The 19,536-nt window shown below is 42.0% G+C and overlaps 1 protein-coding gene across 1 annotated transcript in view; it reads right to left on the minus strand.

Moving 5' to 3' along the window:
- SPOCK3 (SPARC (osteonectin), cwcv and kazal like domains proteoglycan 3) overlaps nucleotides 1-19,536 on the minus strand; it is a 1,126,347-nt gene that overhangs the window by 18,870 nt on the left and 1,087,941 nt on the right. Inside the window, exons 7-8 of the mRNA XM_078677026.1 lie at nucleotides 4,934-5,155; nucleotides 2,752-2,814 (exon numbers count right to left, since the gene is read on the minus strand). Of these exons, the coding sequence (XP_078533152.1) occupies nucleotides 2,752-2,814; nucleotides 4,934-5,155 (285 nt within the window). The remainder of the gene's footprint in view (nucleotides 1-2,751; nucleotides 2,815-4,933; nucleotides 5,156-19,536) is intronic.

Genomic DNA, 19,536 nt, shown 5'->3' on the forward strand with positions numbered 1-19,536 from the left:
TCAGGACTGTAGCCAGGGCAGATGGCATGATGCGCATTGCAGAATGGGAGTGCTTCCTGTGGACCAGCGCACCACTTCTTTCTTGAGTTGAGAGAGAGTATCTTAGAATGAGCTCTGTCTTTGGTAGTTTTATGCTACATGACCACTGATCATGAAGAAACTTCTTCAGAAAACTCCACTTGCTGACACCTTTTATCCTTCCTTCTGAAAATGTTTATTTAGGGATATCAACTTAGTGTTAGAGTAGGGATAGATTAAATGTTTTTCACTCATGGACCCTCAATGCAGGGAAACTTGGACTCATGCTTCTTGATTTTCTGTATTCTTCTTGAACTAATTGTATTTTTATGCTCCACCATTTAAACTGGATGCGCAAATTTGGCTTGATGCTATTTCCTTTGTATTTCTACACACTTGTATTTAGGTGTCTTTATGCCCAGTTATTTTTGGCTTTGCAATAAATCTAACTAACCCTTAAGTAGTTGCCCATGAGTTAATATGTATCCAAGGGTGTTATTGGCTAATTGATTGTTTCCCTAATGACTTTTCTCCCCTTTACACTTTCATGCTGCGAAAAAGAACCATCAGATTGTGACTCTTGAACAGATCTCGGACTTATGAGCTTGGCCCTTTCTAAAGCATTAACCGGAGGACACACATTTAATGTTGGAACATTTAAACACATTCACAAAACTAAAATGTAATGTTATGTTGCTCATTAAATTGAAAATAAAAATGAAATTGGGTGAGACTTCGTTGCGAAGGATCGTGAGAGTCAAACTGTTCAGCAAGAAATGTTCACTTTTAAGTCTGTAAATAACAGAGCAGAGTGAGTGAGATTTAAAATTACCTATTTATTAATCTGTTTAAAGTCCTTCTTTTCAAACTAAAATGATAACCAGAAACACATTCGGTTTCCTACCCAAGGCACATTTGATGAATGCTGATGTACAGCAGAGATTTCTTTCCAACTATTTCTGTCCTCAAAACATTTTCAGTACGAATACAGATTGTACTTACCGTCATTCTTTCCTTTTTATTACTGAATCACAAACTCTACTGAATTGATGTACTGGACGAGGTTTAATTGGATTTCTTTAATTTCGGATAGAAGTGGTATTATTAATATTTTCAAGAAAAGTGTCGGAGAAAAACAATTCTATCTTCTGTAACTTTTGAATTTTCATTTACTGGTGGACCTTAGATTTTATTAACACTTGGCTGCTGAGTTAGAGGTGGGTGGTAATGGAAAATTCTTCCTATTTCTGTAGAAAGTGTGACAATCAACAGTGGAATTTACTCCAGAATTCCCAACAACTGAGGAGATTCTGCTGGTGGTCTCAACTCCAGATCTAGCACTTCCCCAAGAATTCTGAAATTTGAGGATTGACAGCCAAGTCAGAACCAAAACATAGGTTATTCAGATGTTGCCATACTAATGAAAGTCACAATATAGGGGGTTACAATGGTATCAACCGTAATGTTGTTCATACTTATACATTTTATTTGATACTATTATTATTATATGAATTTGTAATGCGCACAGCTTCCACAAGCGGTTGAACTTTCGCTGAAAACAATCATATATATGGTGAGAGCATTATATATCATTTTGGATCAATCAAGCTCATCCAATATGTTGAATTCTTGTCAGCGTAAAAGGAGATTAAATCTTGCATGGACCACAGTTCTTACTTCCAACCAGCACAAGAGAAAGATGCGTAATAGCATTATCTAGTACTTTTGCCCACATTTGATACACCTTTATGAACAAAAAATGGCTTACGTGAACCATTATCACAGACCCTGAAAATGTTTTGAATTTTTGGTCACAAGTAGCACTTATGACTGCAGAAAATGCAAAAGGAATCTGTGCACTCTGCAGTCACAAGTACATGGGAAATGAGAGTGTGTTGTGTGTGCAAATGTGGTCCACATATACGCAAAATGAGCAGTGCCTTTTTCAACAATCTATGATTATTTATTTTTTTACAAATCTGTTTATTTACATTTTTAAAGAGAACAAAAGAAAACAAGCGCCATCATAGGTTGTATCAGTCGCTGACAAGGTAGTGCAAGTTTACATGTCATCCAGCGGTAAATGCAGGACGGACAACATATAATCAATTGGCAAACCTACTCTTTAAAAATGAGAGAGTGGTGTAATGAATGTGGGATAGAGCATTTAACACCCCCATCTTTCTAGAGGTGTAAGGAGAGCGACTTCCCGATTTACAAATTAGCCTTGTTTTAGGGAGAATAAGAGTGAAAGAGTAATTATGCAATTACACTATCCTATTAAAGTCAGGTTTGGAGGTAGCAATGACAGCGATTCTTTCACTGTAATGCGCCAAGAGGTTCTCAGCATCCCCAAAAATATATATTTTTTTGTACTTATTGCTCGCTTAGTGGCAGAATATATTCTTCACACAACACAAGAAAAATGCAACAAAGTGCTCACGTTGACGTGTCAGCTGGTTCTGAAATCTAAGCATTGCTTTGGTCCTTCTTTTTGCTACAATACCCATAAAAGAACGCATTCAATTACAGCGATAAAACAGATGTAATATCTTTCACTCGGTAAGGTAATAAAGGTAAGTTTAATAGCTTTAAAAAAAAAGCGTCATAAATTTTTCTGGTTGAATTTAGTGTGGTATATCTTCGCTGGATTAATATTGATTTTCTGTTTCGGTTACACTAGCGTTATTTATGTAAGCAGTAAAGCCTTCAAAAGAATGATGTACAAATCACCTAGGAGTTTCTTTCCCGCTTGCTGCTTCTGTATGTTGCTGAGTTCCGTCTGGCAGGGTGGGTCTGAAATGGCATTAAAATGTTATTGAAGAAGATTACAGCTGATCATATGCGGAAAGCTGAATAACAGTTTTTCTACATGCCTGTCAAAGCATGCACTTGCCTTTCAGCCTCAAAGAGAAATATAGCCCATCTTTCAGCTGACAGTGGCTATTGCCTGCCCGCTGCATTTTACTGCATGCATTTTCCATTGTGTATTGTGAAAAGAAGATACTTTCTGTCAATCGAGTTACTGAATGCCCAACAAAATCCCCATCCATTTCAGGACTAGAGTCAATTCAGCTTTAAATGAGAGTGTTGAATCAAAAGATAGCATAGAGGAGAGGAACTTGGTACGCAACGTCTAGTGACATGGGAAAACATGCTAGTCCATGCCCCACAACAAGAAGAAGATGTAATGGGCCGGATTCACACAGTCATTTACTCATACAAGTGTGATTTGTGTGCAAAGAATAGCCGCAAGGTAGCCTTACACTCCCAAATCCCTTCCTCCTTTGCAATATTGCTACACCATGGTGTAGTATTTTGCATGAGTAAATCCTGCTAAAAAAGTGGGTATTGAGGGTTTTAGGTGGGGTATTCCAGGATAGTTTGGGAATACTCCTAACCAACCCAGTAGCAGCTCCTGGAGGGAGTGCTGCGGGTGGTGGGGCAGGGTGGGGGATAGTAAACTCCAGCATACGGCAGATCGGAGTTAGGTAAAGAAATAAATCAAGAAAATTAATTAAATTGCACGCGCTGCAACGCATTTGGCAAAATGGTACTCCTTCTTGCAGCCCAGCAGGCTACAGGTCCACACAATAGGCAAGCCAAACCAATGGCAGTTCTTCATGGCAGCATAACAGATCCTTCTGGCATGGTGCAGTATGTAGAGCCAGCAGAATCTGGTTACAAATCCACACAGGGTCTAAAAACATGGGGTCTGAGTCCTTGTACTTATACTGAAAATGTCTTTCATGTGAAGGTAACTTCAAAAGAAATCTTAGAAGTGAACAACTCCCCCTTTCAACCCTAGCGCTGACTCCAGACATCAGTAGGTGGTAAACAAGCCGCTTTGTGAGTTCAGGACACAGCCTATACCAATGTAAGCGCGCTATGCCTTGCTCTCCCCCAGCCCAGGAAGTCCCTGTTACACCCCAAACTCCCTGTGTGATGGCTGTCTGGAAAGTATGGACAAAGTGCCCTAGATGTACATTGGAGTCAGGGTGCAAGGGACAAAGAGCCATAAGGACATATAAATTCTCATGTACAAAAAGTGGCATTTCTAAAATAGTGATGAAAAATCTACCTACACCGATAAGCAGGATTTATCACCACTATTCCAAATATACCAAACATGCCAACGCTACTTCTTTCAGATTGGGAATTACCACTTATATACATGTAAGGGAAATCCCAATGCGAACCTATGAAAGAAGCAGCACTTACTGTAGTGAAAACAAAAAAGGGTGTTTTGTAACTACTATGCCATGCCACACAATAAAAGCACATTTCCTACCTTTTACCTACACAACACCCTGCCCACAGGGCTACCCAAGAAATACCTTAGGGGAGACCTATATGTAGTAAAATGAGAGTTCCTGGCTTGACAAGCACCTTTAAATGGTATCTCACTGTGGCAGTAAATAGCAATGCAGACCTTGCTGTGGCAGACCCCTAAGGCAGATTTGAAATTCTACTTCTGTGGGTGGCGCAAGCAGAGCTGCAGGCCCACTAGTAGCATTTATTGTACAGGACCTGAGCATATGGGATATCACTGTACAAGGGATTTACAGGTGAATTAAATATGCCAAACAGGTGTAAGCCAATAATTTGAAGTTTTGAAGGATAGAGTACATGCACTTTAGCATTGATTAGCAAAGGTAAAGGGCCCAGAGTTATAATGCTAATAAAAACATGGGTTGAAAAAGAATTCAGGGGGAAGGCAAAAGTTTTGGGTATAGCCCTGCAAAACAGGCCAAGTCCAACATACATAATCTTTGTAGCTCTCATTTTGATGTATTATCATCAGCCTACTATGTAGAAACGTGATACACCCTACTGTCGAATTTGCAAAGTACTTTAAAAGCCTTTTACATTCTGCTAATCTGCACCTATTACCACTTTCATAGTAAGACTTTACCTTGCTGTCTCTGGAAGCAATAGCACCATTCATTGTTGGATATCAAGGTGTCCCTGTAAGTGTCGCAAGAATTGAAGAAAGCCTTTGTGCACAATTCATTCTTGTCCAAGTAGATGCTTCCAAGTTCTGACTGGTCCAGTAGCAAGTCATAGTTTGTATCAAGTCTGTTAAACATCCAGCCTAGAGACTCCTTGCAGATTGGCAAAATGCTGGTGTCAAACCCTGTAAAGTAATAAACCAAAATAAGCTGCTATTAGTAAATGTTATAGATTACAGTGTTCAGTGTTCAACTAAGCACTACTGGGTGTCTTTGTAGGCCTAACCTAATTCTGGGCTCAACATCATACCTAGTTTTGTCTGCCAACAGGCAGGATTTTAGTTCTCTTTATGGCTGAACCAGAGGAGGACATGTGAACATGTACCAGACTCTGGATCTTGCGGGCCTTAACAATTTGTCTAGGCAACCCATAACCTGACACTAACTGCCTCTACCCCCTCCTGTTTTTACTCATGACAGCTTGTTCTTTCTGTCTTCATCTGATATTGTTGCTTCTATTCAACACAGTCTATATGTTCTATATGTGACATCATCTTTAAAGAATCCTAACAGTATGCATTAGGGTGGCCCGTAACCCCATATTATTACAAAATAATGCTTTTGAGTCCTGGGCTCTTCACTTACAAATCATTGCATTCAGCAAATTATTTTAATATATGTAAACCAAGAACACAAAAAACTCATAATGAATGAAGATGACATAAAAACTGAGGAAACATCTGTCTGTCTTTGATAAGATGAAGAGAGTTGGCATCACAGGTATGTATAATTCAAACAACATAGGCACAGTATGCACATGTGTCACAAAATAATGAGCTAGCAACAAAGCACAAATAATTGGGAATACCATAAAACTCTAGAGACTTCGGGCCTAATTATGAACCTGGAGGTCCACGGACCACTAGACTTGTGGGGCGCGGAGATGGCCCTCTTCGGCCCAAGTTGGTCGTATCGCCATTGCCCCACCACAGCTGTCAGGGAACCACGGTTCCCTGGCATGGTTGTGGTGGTCAGGAGGCCATAATATGCTTGGTAGACTGCCGTTGTCCCGCCAAGCATATTACAAGCTTCCACCCCACCACGGTTTTCATGGTAGTTCCTCTTCCTTGAAAACTGTAATGGAGAGGAAACAAAGAAGGCCCTACAGGGCCCCCTTCTACCTCGTGCCATGGGGTGCATGCAGGCAGGCACAACATATATCCTTCTTTGTGCATGCACCTCAGTTCCTGCACAGCATGGAATTTTCAGTCTGTTCTCATTGTGGCTCCCATTTTCAGGTTACTGCTGTGGGAACGTCGAAAAACAGCCCTCCAGACACGAGAATCGCTCTTAATCTGGTGGGTAGCTCGATCATAGAATTGGGGTTGTGGCAGCAGGGCGGACCTGGCACCCCATTGCTAGACTCGTAATTAGACCCTATGTGTCACATGATCATTTCAGACACCTAATAGTTTGCATTATTGCAATTGAGTTTATTTTGCACTTATGACCCGTGATGAGGCGATGAGTGCCTTTCAGAAAGTAGCTTGCTTCTCTGGTACCCACAGTGGATTGGTGGTGTATTGGTATACGGAAATATAAGTAGGTAATTGGAGCGGTGGACATTTGAATCTGTTAATTGGAGTGAACAGGATAAAGTAGGGATAGAGTAGGGAAGAGCCTCGAAAGGGTTATTTGTGAGATCACAGTAGTAAAATGAGGTTTGGGAGAAGTCAAAGAAAGGATAGGGGAAGCAAAATTTTAGAAAGGGATATTTGGGAGATCATTAGGTTTGGGATAAGTCAAAGGAAGGTCAGAAGAGGAACGAGTCTACATAGTCAAGATAAGTTTATTTGGGAGTTCATAGTAATAAAATGATGTTTTGGATAAGTCAGAGACTGGAGGTAGAGAATATATTGAAATAGGTACAGGATGAGAGAGTAGTGAATTTGACAGAGTTGAAGATTTTCTTTCCTGAGTGCAAGCAATATAATAAATATATAGATACATAACTACATAATCAAATATACATGTATACGGAAAATAATTATTACATATACAATTGAATTATAATATAAAGTCCCAAATGTGCATGCATTGATACATATTTTGAAACTCAGACTTTCAAGTATTGCTGCACAAAAAGTGAATTGATTTATTTTTAGGCCAGGCAAGGTGTGTAACAATCAGTTTAATTTCCTTGGCGCGTTTCAGCTGAGCAGCAGCCTTGATCACATGCAACATAAACAAGGGCCCAGAGCCTTAATGACTCAGTAAAGTGAAAAAAAAGGGATTTGTAATGCAAGGAAGACAATTCAGTACATAACTATTTAAGCAATTTTGAAATGCAATGAAAACCACAGTGTCCTGACGAGAATGGGCAGATAGGAACACATATCTGTGCATATGTGGCGACCAAAGTGTGCAGAAATGGAGCATACATGTCGTACATTGCCAGCTGTGGTGCCACAAATCTCCAGATTAACAGAATATACGAAGTATCACATTTGAAAAATCCAAGAAATATACATACAGTACAAAATTGTATGTGGATACCAAACCAATGTAGAGAAATACATGTCACAATGGATGTACTGCAAGAACAGTCTGTGGGCAATGTAACTACAGCTGGTAAGCAAAACCTCAGGTAATGACATAATGTCAGAGTGGTACAGCATCAGAAAAAATATATATGATTGTGAAAGCGCAATGTTGCGACTTGTTCCCGGTCGTGGGAGGCCCGTGATGGCAAGTGCCTGATATAATACCTCCCATCATGTGACAACAAGGATTTTTTAGGGAAATTAGAGGGAAATTAGAGGGCACCCAATTGGAGGAGGGTTTCTTCCTCATCACATGGGAATTAACATCCAATGTGATGAGGAAGAAATCCCCGAACTCGGACCCAGTACGTTTTGTGCAAAAGGTATTTTATTCCAGATTAGCCCCACGCACCGCCATGACACGTTTCGACCCCAGAAAGGCCTTGATCACATGACGCTGATAATGCAAGCCACCATATTTAAAGTGCAAGCACTTAGTGTCACGTGAGCTATGGGCCAATGGATATAGAAAACATACTTAGGTTTTGTTTAACATATAAATATACGATAAACACAAAGTCGTTTTACATTGGTGGGTTAAAACAGCAAAAATAGTTCATACAAATGTGCAAAAATCAGCTAAAGTGCAATAAAGCATGTGTGTGCAAAATATCCAATTCGATATTTACCCCTTAGTAGGGTTAGCAGCACAGATACTGATTATCAACATAAAGTGCATAGTGCTTATCAAACTGCTGATCATCAAATGGGGAAGTTAAAGCCCAAAAGATTTTGCTCCTAAAGCATAGTGCAAAATATCTGCAATTGTGGCAAAATGCTGCTGTTCACTGCATATGCCAACACTAAATATTGCTAATAGCAGATGATATTGTGGAAAGTTCCATCATATATATTTCAAAGAACTATTTGACAAACTAAATTATTATGTTAGACCCACCAGTGACAGCTGTAGCTAGAACTAAATTTCACAATATCTAAATACATGAATGCATGCATAGATTACATCCTTATCCAAATATGTGCAAAGTTACAATAATAAATTATACCTGCAATAGGTCACAAACTCACACCTGCCCTAGTGGGCCGGCAGGTTTCTCAGCAGAACCATAATCCATTAAATTCATGAATTTAAACGAAGAGAATTTAAAATCAATATGAACTGATTAAAATGTTCATTCACTTCACAAATGGTACAAAATACAAATAATCAACCTCTAAAATACCCAATAAATACGTATTACATCATAACTATCTATGAAAAAAACCTGCAATTGATAGATTTTAAAACCCTAACACTAGATCCCTAGTGTTGAGGTACTGGAGGATATGGTTGATATTATGTGACCATTGGGATGACCCTATATATTGCTTCTGCAGTAAAAAGATGAGAATAACAAATCATGGGGTATATTATCAAGGGGTTTTATCTCCGCTTTTTTGGCTTTAAAAGCCAAGAAAGCGGAGATAAAATTATCTCCCTATTACCAAGCTGTCGCTAACACCAGTTAGCGACAGCTAATAGGAGATAGCGACCATCATGGGCCCCACTTTGCATGTCAGTGATATTTATCACTAATGACATGCAAAGTGGGCGTGCCAAGATGTTAGCGACTGGAAACAGTCGCTAACATCGCTATCTCCTATTACCAACTTTTGGAGATATTCGCGCTAAGCGCGAATATCTCCAAAAGCTAACACCTGCCCTGAGCAGTTCTTAGCCATGTTATCCAATGGGAGGTGGATAACATGGCTAAGAGCATTTGCTCGATAATGCATGAATATCGCTTACTTTTCAGCGATATTCATGCATTGCGGCCGTTTTTTATCGCATTTGCGATAAACCTTGCTAATAGCAAGGTTTATCTGCGATAAAAATCGCCGGTTTGCGGCGATAATTTTTGTCTCTAAACAAGTTAGAGACAAAAACTATCGCTAGTTGTTGGTAATATACCCCCATGTGTCTTCTAGAACAGCTGAATGGGACCATAATCGGCCCCAATATCCAATCTGCCCAATATAGTCACGTTAAAAGTATACATTTAGAAACAAAAGGAGTGAAGTGTATAGGGAGGGAAAGACCATTAAAATACTATTGTAGATAATACTGTCATTATCTGTATATTCAATCATAACGAACAGACAGAAATCTACAACCTGTAATCAGTTACTGTCACTAACAGAGATCAGGGAGATAGTTTACAGGCACATATAAAGATCCTCACTCGAGTTGAGACCATTAGGGGTCTTAGTATCAAGCTCGAGGATGTATCTGGTTTCTAGCTTCCTGAGTAGGGCCTCATGGTCACCACCCCGCCGAAATGGGGGCACCATGTCAACCACAAAGTAACTAAGGTGTTCTAAGCAGCTACCATGGGTCTCTTTAAAGTGTCTAGCCACCGGATACATTGCATCGTTGTTACTGATAGCCTTGATGTGCTGGAGTACACGTTTGTGGACCTGCAATTTGGTACTACCAACATATTGCAAGCCACACATGCACTCCAGCACATACACAGCATATTCAGATTTGCACATGTGTTTTTTGGAGATAACCACAGGGACATCGCTAAAAGGGCTTTTGTAAGTTGTTTTGTTCCTTCCCAACTTACAAGCTTTACAGGAAGCACATTTGATAAAGCCTTTAGTCAACTGTAGCCTAAAACTGTTAGAAGCTACCTCAGGACTGCTCTTGACAAGCATATCACTCATTGAGCATGCTCTGCAAAAAGTCAACTCGGGAGTTTTGGGTAGAGTATGTCCTATTACTGGATCACTTTGAACAACCGACCAATTGCTATTAATAATCATTCGTAGTTTGTAATGTTGGCGGCTGTATGTTGTGATAAGTCTGAGTGGTTCCAAGGTGTCATTGGGACTCTTTGTCAGCTCATCCTGCTTTGGGCCGAGTGCAACAGCACGTGGGACATTGTTTGCTTTCCTGATTGATGTGTTCAGCATTTTGACAGAGTAGCCTCTGGCTAAAAATCTGAGCTTACTCTCATTTTAAGCTCTCACACATTCAGTGTCCACACGGCAAATTCATCTGATGCGCAGCATCACCCCATAAGGAATGCTGCGTATCAGATGGTCAAGGTGGTACCTGGTGGCGTGTAGAACCGTGTTACCCACTGTGGCTTTGCGGTGTAACCTGGTCTCCAGACAATTGTTGGTAATCTACAGCTCTACATCCAAAAAGTTGACAGAAACCTTGCTAACATGTGCTGTAAATTCAAGGTTGAGGTTATTTACATTAATTTCCTCAATAAACACATTTGCCGCTGACTGATCCCTTCCAACTGAGAAAAAGATTGTCGATGTAACGATAACAGGCCACTATATGGTTGCTTAGAATAGGACCAAACCCAGCCCTGAGGACCTGCTCCTCCCACAGTCCCATGTGTAAACATGCGTAACTGGGGAAGAAGCAAGCCCCCATTGCCACACCCCTCATTTGTTGGAACACCTGACTCTGAAACAAAAAATAGTTGTTGTGTAAACAGGTCAAGATCATATCAGTTTGCATTTTGTTGTGCTTTGACATGTAAAATGGTTTTGTCCGTGTGTGTCAACTAGCCCTCCTGTTACCTCTAGTAAGCCCCACACAGCTGAACTGCTGACAGTGGTCACAGGCCATGCATCCTTTTCTACACCTTTCTGCAAACACGCCTCCTGGCATACTGCTGCATGGGGGATGAAGTCCACTTTAGTCCTGAGGTCCGGGGAGGTGGTCACCCCAGGGCAGTGTGGGAGGGCAGGAGCACCTACCACACTTCATTAAAAAAATTGAAGACCCAGGGAGGTGGTGGGCCCCAGGGGCTGTGTGGGAAGCAGGAGCTCCTCCCTCCTTTTTATTAACAAAAAGCCCCAGGCAGGTGGCGGTCCCCGGGGCTGCGAAGCCCCCGTATTTCATTTTGGCAATGCCCCAGGGGGAAACATCCTAAACAATGAAGTCTAAATCACGACTTACCTGAACAATGAAGTCAGAATAACGAGGAATCCCAAACAACGACTCAGACTTCTCCACGTCTAGGGCGGTAAAACTATTAGATAAGAAGCCGCTGCAGATTCATTACATGCAGTTGAATGAAATTACGCTTTGTTCTTTGATCTTAGTTCAGTATCTGGCCTGCTTCACAGGAGGGAAGTATTTGTCTCACGGTATAAGGGAGGGAATTTCACTGCTTATAATGCTATAATCCCTCCTCGTCCTTGCTGTCAGTCCACAAAAGCCCATACTGCTTGCGGTGTATATTTATCTATCGACCTCTGGAAGAATCACATATACTGTTCCCGATCTTTAAAACTGGTGTCATATTTATTAAAAAGCCTCTTTCACAGAAATTAGACTGGTGCTCCCTTGAACACTGCATCCTACTCAAGCATTTGTCTTCCAACTCGAGCATGCCATTACTTCTCCCTCAAATTAGATTCATTCTTTAAAAACAATGTATTCCTTTATCTCAAAAGAGAGTATACTTCCGTTTATATGTGTTTTTCACTCCAAATGACCTCTTTCATATGTATGCCCATACTTTTGCCTCCAATACTGTTTGCTGCTAAAACTGTTGCCACAGTAAATGCATCTTTCTTACTGTCTAAACATTATGTTGCCCAAGAGCCCTGTCACCTCACAATAATAAAGTTGTGATGTTCCTAAAATGGCTGTAATACTTTCTATTGATACTTTGGGGAATCCATGCATACCATTTCTGTCGCATCTGCTGATGTATGAGCAAGATCATTTCCCTCGGTTTTCCTAATTGTAGTACTTTCCGGTAAAGAAGAGAAGAGGCAGCAATCGCAGACAGGTAAGATTAAAAAACATTTTATATAGTATAATAGCATGGTGGGTACGTCTAAAGTAAAGTTAGATCTGTGGGAAGTGTTATAAAAAAGCGGATTGAAAAGAAAATACTAGTATAAATGTGTAAAGAGGAATATGGTATTTTTCGTGGCTCAGGAACTCGTTGTTAAAAATGTACTTGTTTGGGTTTGCTCGTTGTTTAGCCTTCGTGGTTAGGGATTTTGTGGTTTAGGTAGTAGTTGGTCAGTCATACATCCTGCCCCCGGTACCTGGCCTACCCTGGGGCTTAATTAAATAAAGCACAGGATACCACACTTCATTTTTTTATTGTATTTTTAGCAGGATTTGCGGAACGTACGCGAATCCTGCTGAAACTATTATTATAAAATGGTTTCTTTGGCCCTCAGGGTCCCTGTGGGACCCACTGAGCAGGCCAAGGGGATCAGGGTGTTTCTACCCTAGGCCCCTTTTCTTGTTTTTTTGTCATTTTCCTGGTGACTTGGACTGTTCCCATGAGGCCCAGGATCAAGACTGATTTGCCTATGGCTGTGTCTGAACTGGGGTGGCGAAGTGAGCTAAAGAACGATGATGTATTTAACCCAGATAGGTGACTGGGGGCGAGTGTCTGAAAAGTTTCCACCCTCCGTCCATCATCTCCTTCTGTTTACTTTGTTTGCCCTAAGTTGGTAGGGTATGCCCAGACGTGGGTCCCTTGCTCACTTTTGCCGCTGGATTCAAGCTAGCCTGGCTGATGAGGGCTTTTAGCCTGACTCCCGTCCCAGGATGCTTGTTTCCGGTCAAGGGAAGACATGGCTTGGCAGTTAGTCTGGACTGTTCCCATGAGGCAAAGGGTCAAAACTGATTTGCATACAGATGTGTCTGAACTGGGGTGGCAAAGTGAGCTAAAGAACGATGATTGATTCAACCCAGATCTGTGACGGGGGGTGAGTGTCTGAAAAGTTTCTGCACTCTGTCCATCATCTCCTTGTGTTTGCTTTGTTCACCCTAAGTTGGCAGGGTATGCTCAGACGTGGGTCCCTTGCTCACTTTGCCACTGGATTCAAGATAGCCTGGCTGATGAGGTCTGTTAGCCTGAAACTGGACCCAGGATGCTTTTTTCTGGTCCAGGGAAGATGTGGCTTGGCAGTTCGGGCTGGGCCGTTCCCATGAGGCACAGGGTCAAGACTGATTTACATATATCTGTGTCTTTACTGGGGTGATGAAGTGAGCTAAAGAATGATGATAGACGAAAGACTGGCAAACTGATGTGCTTTCTGCTACCCCATTGTGCATTTATAAAAATAATTCTTGCCTTCTGAGCAGTTTTTTCACCCAACAATAATTTGGATTATCACAGAACTCACAACGTAACATCATCGCAATGTTTCAGTTCATGTTAAAATCATAGATTCTCTGCTTGGATTAGCGTTCGTAAAAATTTTGGAACTCTCTGCAAATAGTTTATTGTTTGGTTCTTCTAAATACGAGTGTTCATTACGTATTATTTAAGTAGTGGGTATATGGGATTGCACTGTAAGGATACTTTTGTTGATAGGTAATTTTGAATGTTCAATTGAAGAGGGATGTGTAAGGTTTGTTGCAAGGGATTATGGAGCACATAGTTTTTCTGATTTCAGCTGGTGGTCATGAGTAACAAATGGTTTACGTTGGGATTTAGAGGGAGGTGTCAGGGTGCAAATGCAAGGGGAGTGGAATACGTAGGTCTAAATGATATTCAGCCGACAGTAATTAGGTCCAGTTTATTGGAGGAACCTATACTTTGCAAAATATTTAAATTGTGGGTGCAGGGAGGAGTTAGCTGCTCGAGTATTTGTCTGACAACGATGTTATGGAGTTAGGAGGTGTCAGTCCGTGCAGTAAATACTATAGGGCATGAGCAGGTACGTCATCAAGAACGGTACTGGGGGAGGTTTTCAGTGGTCAACTGTGAGCTTACATGGCCTCGGGTCTTAGACACACACGTGAGGTTTTGGAGTTATGCCAGTAGGGAGGGTTTACAAACATACATTAGGGTGATGAGTTGAATGAGGGCATGCCGGATAATCGAGGATACAACTTAGTAACGTGGTGAGAATGGCAGGTATTAAATCGAGGATGGATGTGGGAGAGGTTACCACGTTCAGTGTAGACTCGAGAAGGTTGCAGTATAATTAATTCACTGACAGGTTACTGATTTTGTTAATATTGTGTTGTTTAAAGTGTAAAGGGTCAGATACATGCACAGGTTTCAATATGACTTCATGATTGTATGCATTGTTGTAAAAAGGACGTAGTGTTCTAACGCGGAAGATTAACAGAGGCTTTTATTCTAAATCTAAACAACTACCCCTGACGAAGGGCTAAAAACAGCCCGAAATGCTTTGGGACATGTTGAGAACTTTAGCTGCCACAATATGAATTAAGGTAACCCACGTGACTCGGTAAAAGGCCTGGATTGGCATAACTGCTTCACATGAAAAAAATGAGCGTATCGACAGCCCGTTTGTGAACAGTTAAGAAAAATATGATTAATTATGAATATCATGGAATAAACACAGATTTTGGAACATGAAAAATGAAATCTTTTGCCAGGGGCACACCTTCATTTTCAATCCATAAAAGTCCCCTCTAGGATAGGCCTTGGACATTCCAGAGGGCAGGGTGTAGTGTATTCAGAACGTTGGACATGAAACCTTACATATTACATGTCCTTGTAGAGAGAAATCTCTTAAATTTGTTTTTTCAACTCTGCAAGGTCTGCCTCTCCCATAGGATGACATTGAGGTTACCTTATTATGTTTAATAAGCTATGACTTCGAACCCGGAACATGTAACCAGTTCATGTTTGGTGTCTTTGGAACTTTAATAAATAATCTTCTCTTATTGTAAATTTTGATTTTAAATTGCAATTTTGAAAATGCAACTTTTAGAAAGTTGGCATGTTTCTGACTTAGCCATTTAGTGCCTGCAGACTGCCTCTGGGTGACGTGACTGGGTGTAGAAGACAGTTGGGCTTTCTGTATTCCTGATAGAAAGCCACACACAACAGAGGGTATAGGTGTGCCCGGATGGGTCATCACTGGCAAGATGAGAGGGCAGAGCTGGGCACAGCCCACTTGAATAGACTGCATCCTGCCTCCACACAAAGCACTGGATACACCCTGTATTTAGTCTGGACCCAGGGCAGTGGAGGCAGGAAACCTATGCACTTTAAAGGAAAACCTCTAGAATCTTCTCCAACTTGAAGGAGGTACCTTGTATAATTATTGGAGCTCAGACACCAGTTCTTCAGTACACGTCTGGACCTGTGGAGGCTCTGCCAAGAAGAAGGGCTGCTGTACTGCTGAAAGGGCTGCCACGCTGCTGGACTACTGCCCTACTGGACTACTATCGTACATGATGACTGCCTACCTCCTGCCTGAGTCAGAGGAATTGGACCTGTCCCTGAACCCAGGACTCCCAGAGTACCTTCAAGGGGTCATCTGCTAGCCTCCTGTTCTGTGCCACAGGAACTCCCAGCCACCTGAACCAGCACCTAGATCCTGCTGGAATTAGCCCATGACTCCAAAGTGATTACCCAAAGATCCTGGACCCTTGATGTGCCCTCAGTGGAGCTGAATTGAAGTTTTTGGGCTCTTTGCAATCACAAATGGGCCCATTGGTGACAAAACCTTGTCGCTCGCACTGTTCACCAACACAAACTTTCATCAAACGGACCCTTTGTGCTACAGCATTGACTGTTCAAGCTGAATGCCACCGCAAAGCTCTGGCATGACCATCACCAATGACAACAGGATCATTGCTCAAAAGCAACGATCCTCCATGAAACCTAGCCTGCTCTTCTTGCTACAACAATGACTGTCCACGATGCTTCCCGGCTCCTTCCAGCCCCCTCCACCCAGAATGGGATTGCAATTACCTGAGAAGGTAACTTTTTAGTGGGACTAACCTAGTCCCTATATCCAACCTGCACTTCATTGTGGTCAGCCTGACCTTGGGACTTTCTCCCGGTCTCACACGACCAGACCAACTCGAGTGGCGTTTTGGGCTTTTTGGTGCTATTTTTAAGTTAAATCTTTGACACTGCATATCTCCAGCTCTGCTGATTGGTTTAGGTCTTGGTCTTGATTTTGGTTTTGGTTATGGCCTTGATTTATTAATGACCTTTAATTCTACTTTTCTAAATTGGTGTGGAATTTTTCTTGCTGTGTGTTTTCACTGTATTGGTGCTTTAAGTGCTGCATAAATACTTTACACATTGCTTCTAAGTTAAGACTGACTGCTCTGCTCCAAGGTACCAGAGGTATGGGCACAATTAATTTGACATTTGCGTGTGCCTCACTCTGACATGAATTGTGGTTGCAGCTTGAGTAAGGTTACACCCCTTGTAGGAAACGTCCTCTCTGTACAGTGTAAATGAAATACACTATGTAGAGAGTGTGAGAAATCCCCAAATGGCAGTTAGAGGTAAAAGTAGACGATACTAACTCTCTTTTTGTGGTAGTGCGGGCAAGCAGTTAGACTTATCAGAGGGTAGTGTTAAGCATTTGTTGTATTCACAGAGGCAATAAATGAGACAAACTCTCAAAAATAAACAGAGACCAATTTTATATAATTGTTAAGACCTTAGAGACAGTTAAAAGGTAAGTACTTTCGGAGGTACATTTTTTAAAAGTTCAGGAAATATATATATCACTTTTGTGCGCAATTACGCACCATAGGAAACAATGATGGAGAAAAACTAACAAAATGCATTCAAATTCAGGCAATGCTTTCACGATGTTCAGCCTCTTGTTTTAGATCAATGCCTTGACCAGGTCCAAAGATCCAGCAGGAGATGTTCAGGAGTGTCCCGTATTTGGTGAGAATAGAGTGATGAGGGTCTTGGAAGCCAGTGCTTAAAGGCAAAGGGGGCCACTTGAAAAACCACTGCACAGAGGGACTTACAGGTAAGTCCAGTGGGCCTCCTTAGAGGGAGGAAGTTGCAAGGGCCTGAGGACCATGGAAGCAAGGCTGGTTGATCAGTGCTGGGGCCGCTGGGATTGGGTGCAGAGCGAAAAGGTCAGCTGGCTTCCTCTGTCTTGAAATCCAGACTGTCATGAGCAGGCAATTTGGGGGATGTCATTTTAGGACGGCTAGGCCACTAAGGAAGTTGGTCTCAGGTGCCTTGACGTCCCTTGACAGGTGCTTGCTTCTGGTGCTTCGGGAGTCCGGAGTGGACTCTTCTTCTCAGTGTTTGAAGTTGGGGGTCTGGTACCACAGGAATTGATAAGCCGCAGCTCCATTAGGTCCTGGTGCCTCTAAACTTGGTGGAGAGGCAGATCTGACCCTGCAGAGATGTACCTTTTTTTTTGCTTTGGTGCTGCGTCGAGGTCATTGGGGAGCAGAGCGCCAACAAACTGGACTTCACAGGATCAGTGCCTGTGATGTGCAGGGGAGTAAGTCCTTCACTCCAAGGGAGCTTCACAGCAATTTCTTGAAGGTTGGAATTGCTCTGTGGTTTTTTGAGTCCTTACAGGTTTCAGGATAACACAGCAGCAGCAATTGTCGTGTCCTGGGAACAGCAAGTAAGTTTTGGGATCCTTTTCGTATGCAGCACGGCTTCAGTTCTCAAACCGCAGGTCATCTTTGTTCTGGTCTTCTCTTGTCTGTCAAATCTGATGGTCAGGTCCCAGGCTGACATTTAAATACTGAATTTAGGGGTATTACAAGAGGACACAGGTAGTAGCCAATGAGCTACTTAACTTTATAGTGTCTGCACTTGCTAGTGACCACTTCCTGTGGGAAGAGGCACTACCCTAGCACTAATAGGGGGTTTTCTCACCATCCCAAGATGGTGACATTCAGGACATGGGTTCTCCTCACCCCCCCTTAGGGTGGTGTAGGCTAAGTGGAGACCCTTCGCCCAATCAAACGCATTTCTCCCCTTTCCTCCTGCGGAAAGTGGAACAGGAAAGGGGGCCTGGCCTCCCCACTATCTAGAGGTTGCTGGGTTGGATTTCAAAGGCAGCATTGCCTTTGAAGCTTCCTGCCCAGGAAGGTCATCCTGTCCCGGAGGAGCTGTGAAGCTTTGTCTTTGTCCTCTGAGGGTGCTGGTGCTGGGTTCATGAGGTCCGAAACATGTTTGGTAGTGACAGGCTGGCACAAACAAGCCAGGAACCACACCAGTGCTTGGAGGGTATTCAGGGGGCCCTCTTAAAGGGTCTCCTATGTGAATGTATTAGTCAGTCCAACACTGGCATCAGTGAGGATTTATTAAGACAAGATGTTTGATCCAAACACCTTAGAAATCAGTGAAGCTATCATGGAGCTAGGAAACTTGTGTGACAAGTATCCAACACATGTACTCTTTATGACTTCTCTGTGCACCTACAAAATCTCAGAATGGAATGGACATTGTAGGTGCATATCTGCTCATGCTGATATGCCCATACATAGGATATAGTGCATCCTGCCTTAGGGCTAAACGCAAGCAGTAGGGGTGAGTTACCTATATCACATGCAGTATATGGGAGGGATGGCACATAGGGCTGTGTACAAAATATCTGTGTGTTGTCACACACCAGGTTCAAGCCACACAACAATGCAGAACATTGTAGAAAGTCAGTGGACTAAAATTTTAACTGGATAATCCAGTTGTATTTCATGTTCATCATGATGCGCTCAATCACAATAAAACAGCCAAATTCCCAACTCAAAATTCTACTAATGTGCTGGCAACATGATCTCCTGTATGTGAAACCTCCTACTTATGCGAAACCATTGTCCCTGACCAGGCAACATCTAACGTATTTGTCTGGTTGGCTACTGGATTTTATTACCACTGGGCCCCCTTGATTTTATTGCTCCCACACTATACTCTTTCCCCATTGCCATCTCTTCCTAGACTAGGGCACTGGCAACAGATGTCAAGAGCCAAAGCAAGCAGAAAACTCCTAATTTCATAAGTAGTCACCCTAAAGAAGCCACTATCTAATCCAGACTCTGTCTACTTCTGGGGTCACACTAAATGCAAAAATGGCAGAACTGAAAAAGATTCAAGTCTCCATTGCCATGCTGGAACACTGTATGGCAGACACCAATATGGAACTTTAGGGACTGATGAGTGAAATGACCCTCATAAAGACACACGTCGATATCACAGGGAAACACTTAAATGCACTGGAAAACTAAGTTATAGAAATCAAGCAAAACTCTG

This window comes from Lissotriton helveticus, chromosome 2_1 (assembly GCF_964261635.1).
Source record: "Lissotriton helveticus chromosome 2_1, aLisHel1.1, whole genome shotgun sequence".
Taxonomy (NCBI): Eukaryota; Metazoa; Chordata; class Amphibia; order Caudata; family Salamandridae; genus Lissotriton; species Lissotriton helveticus.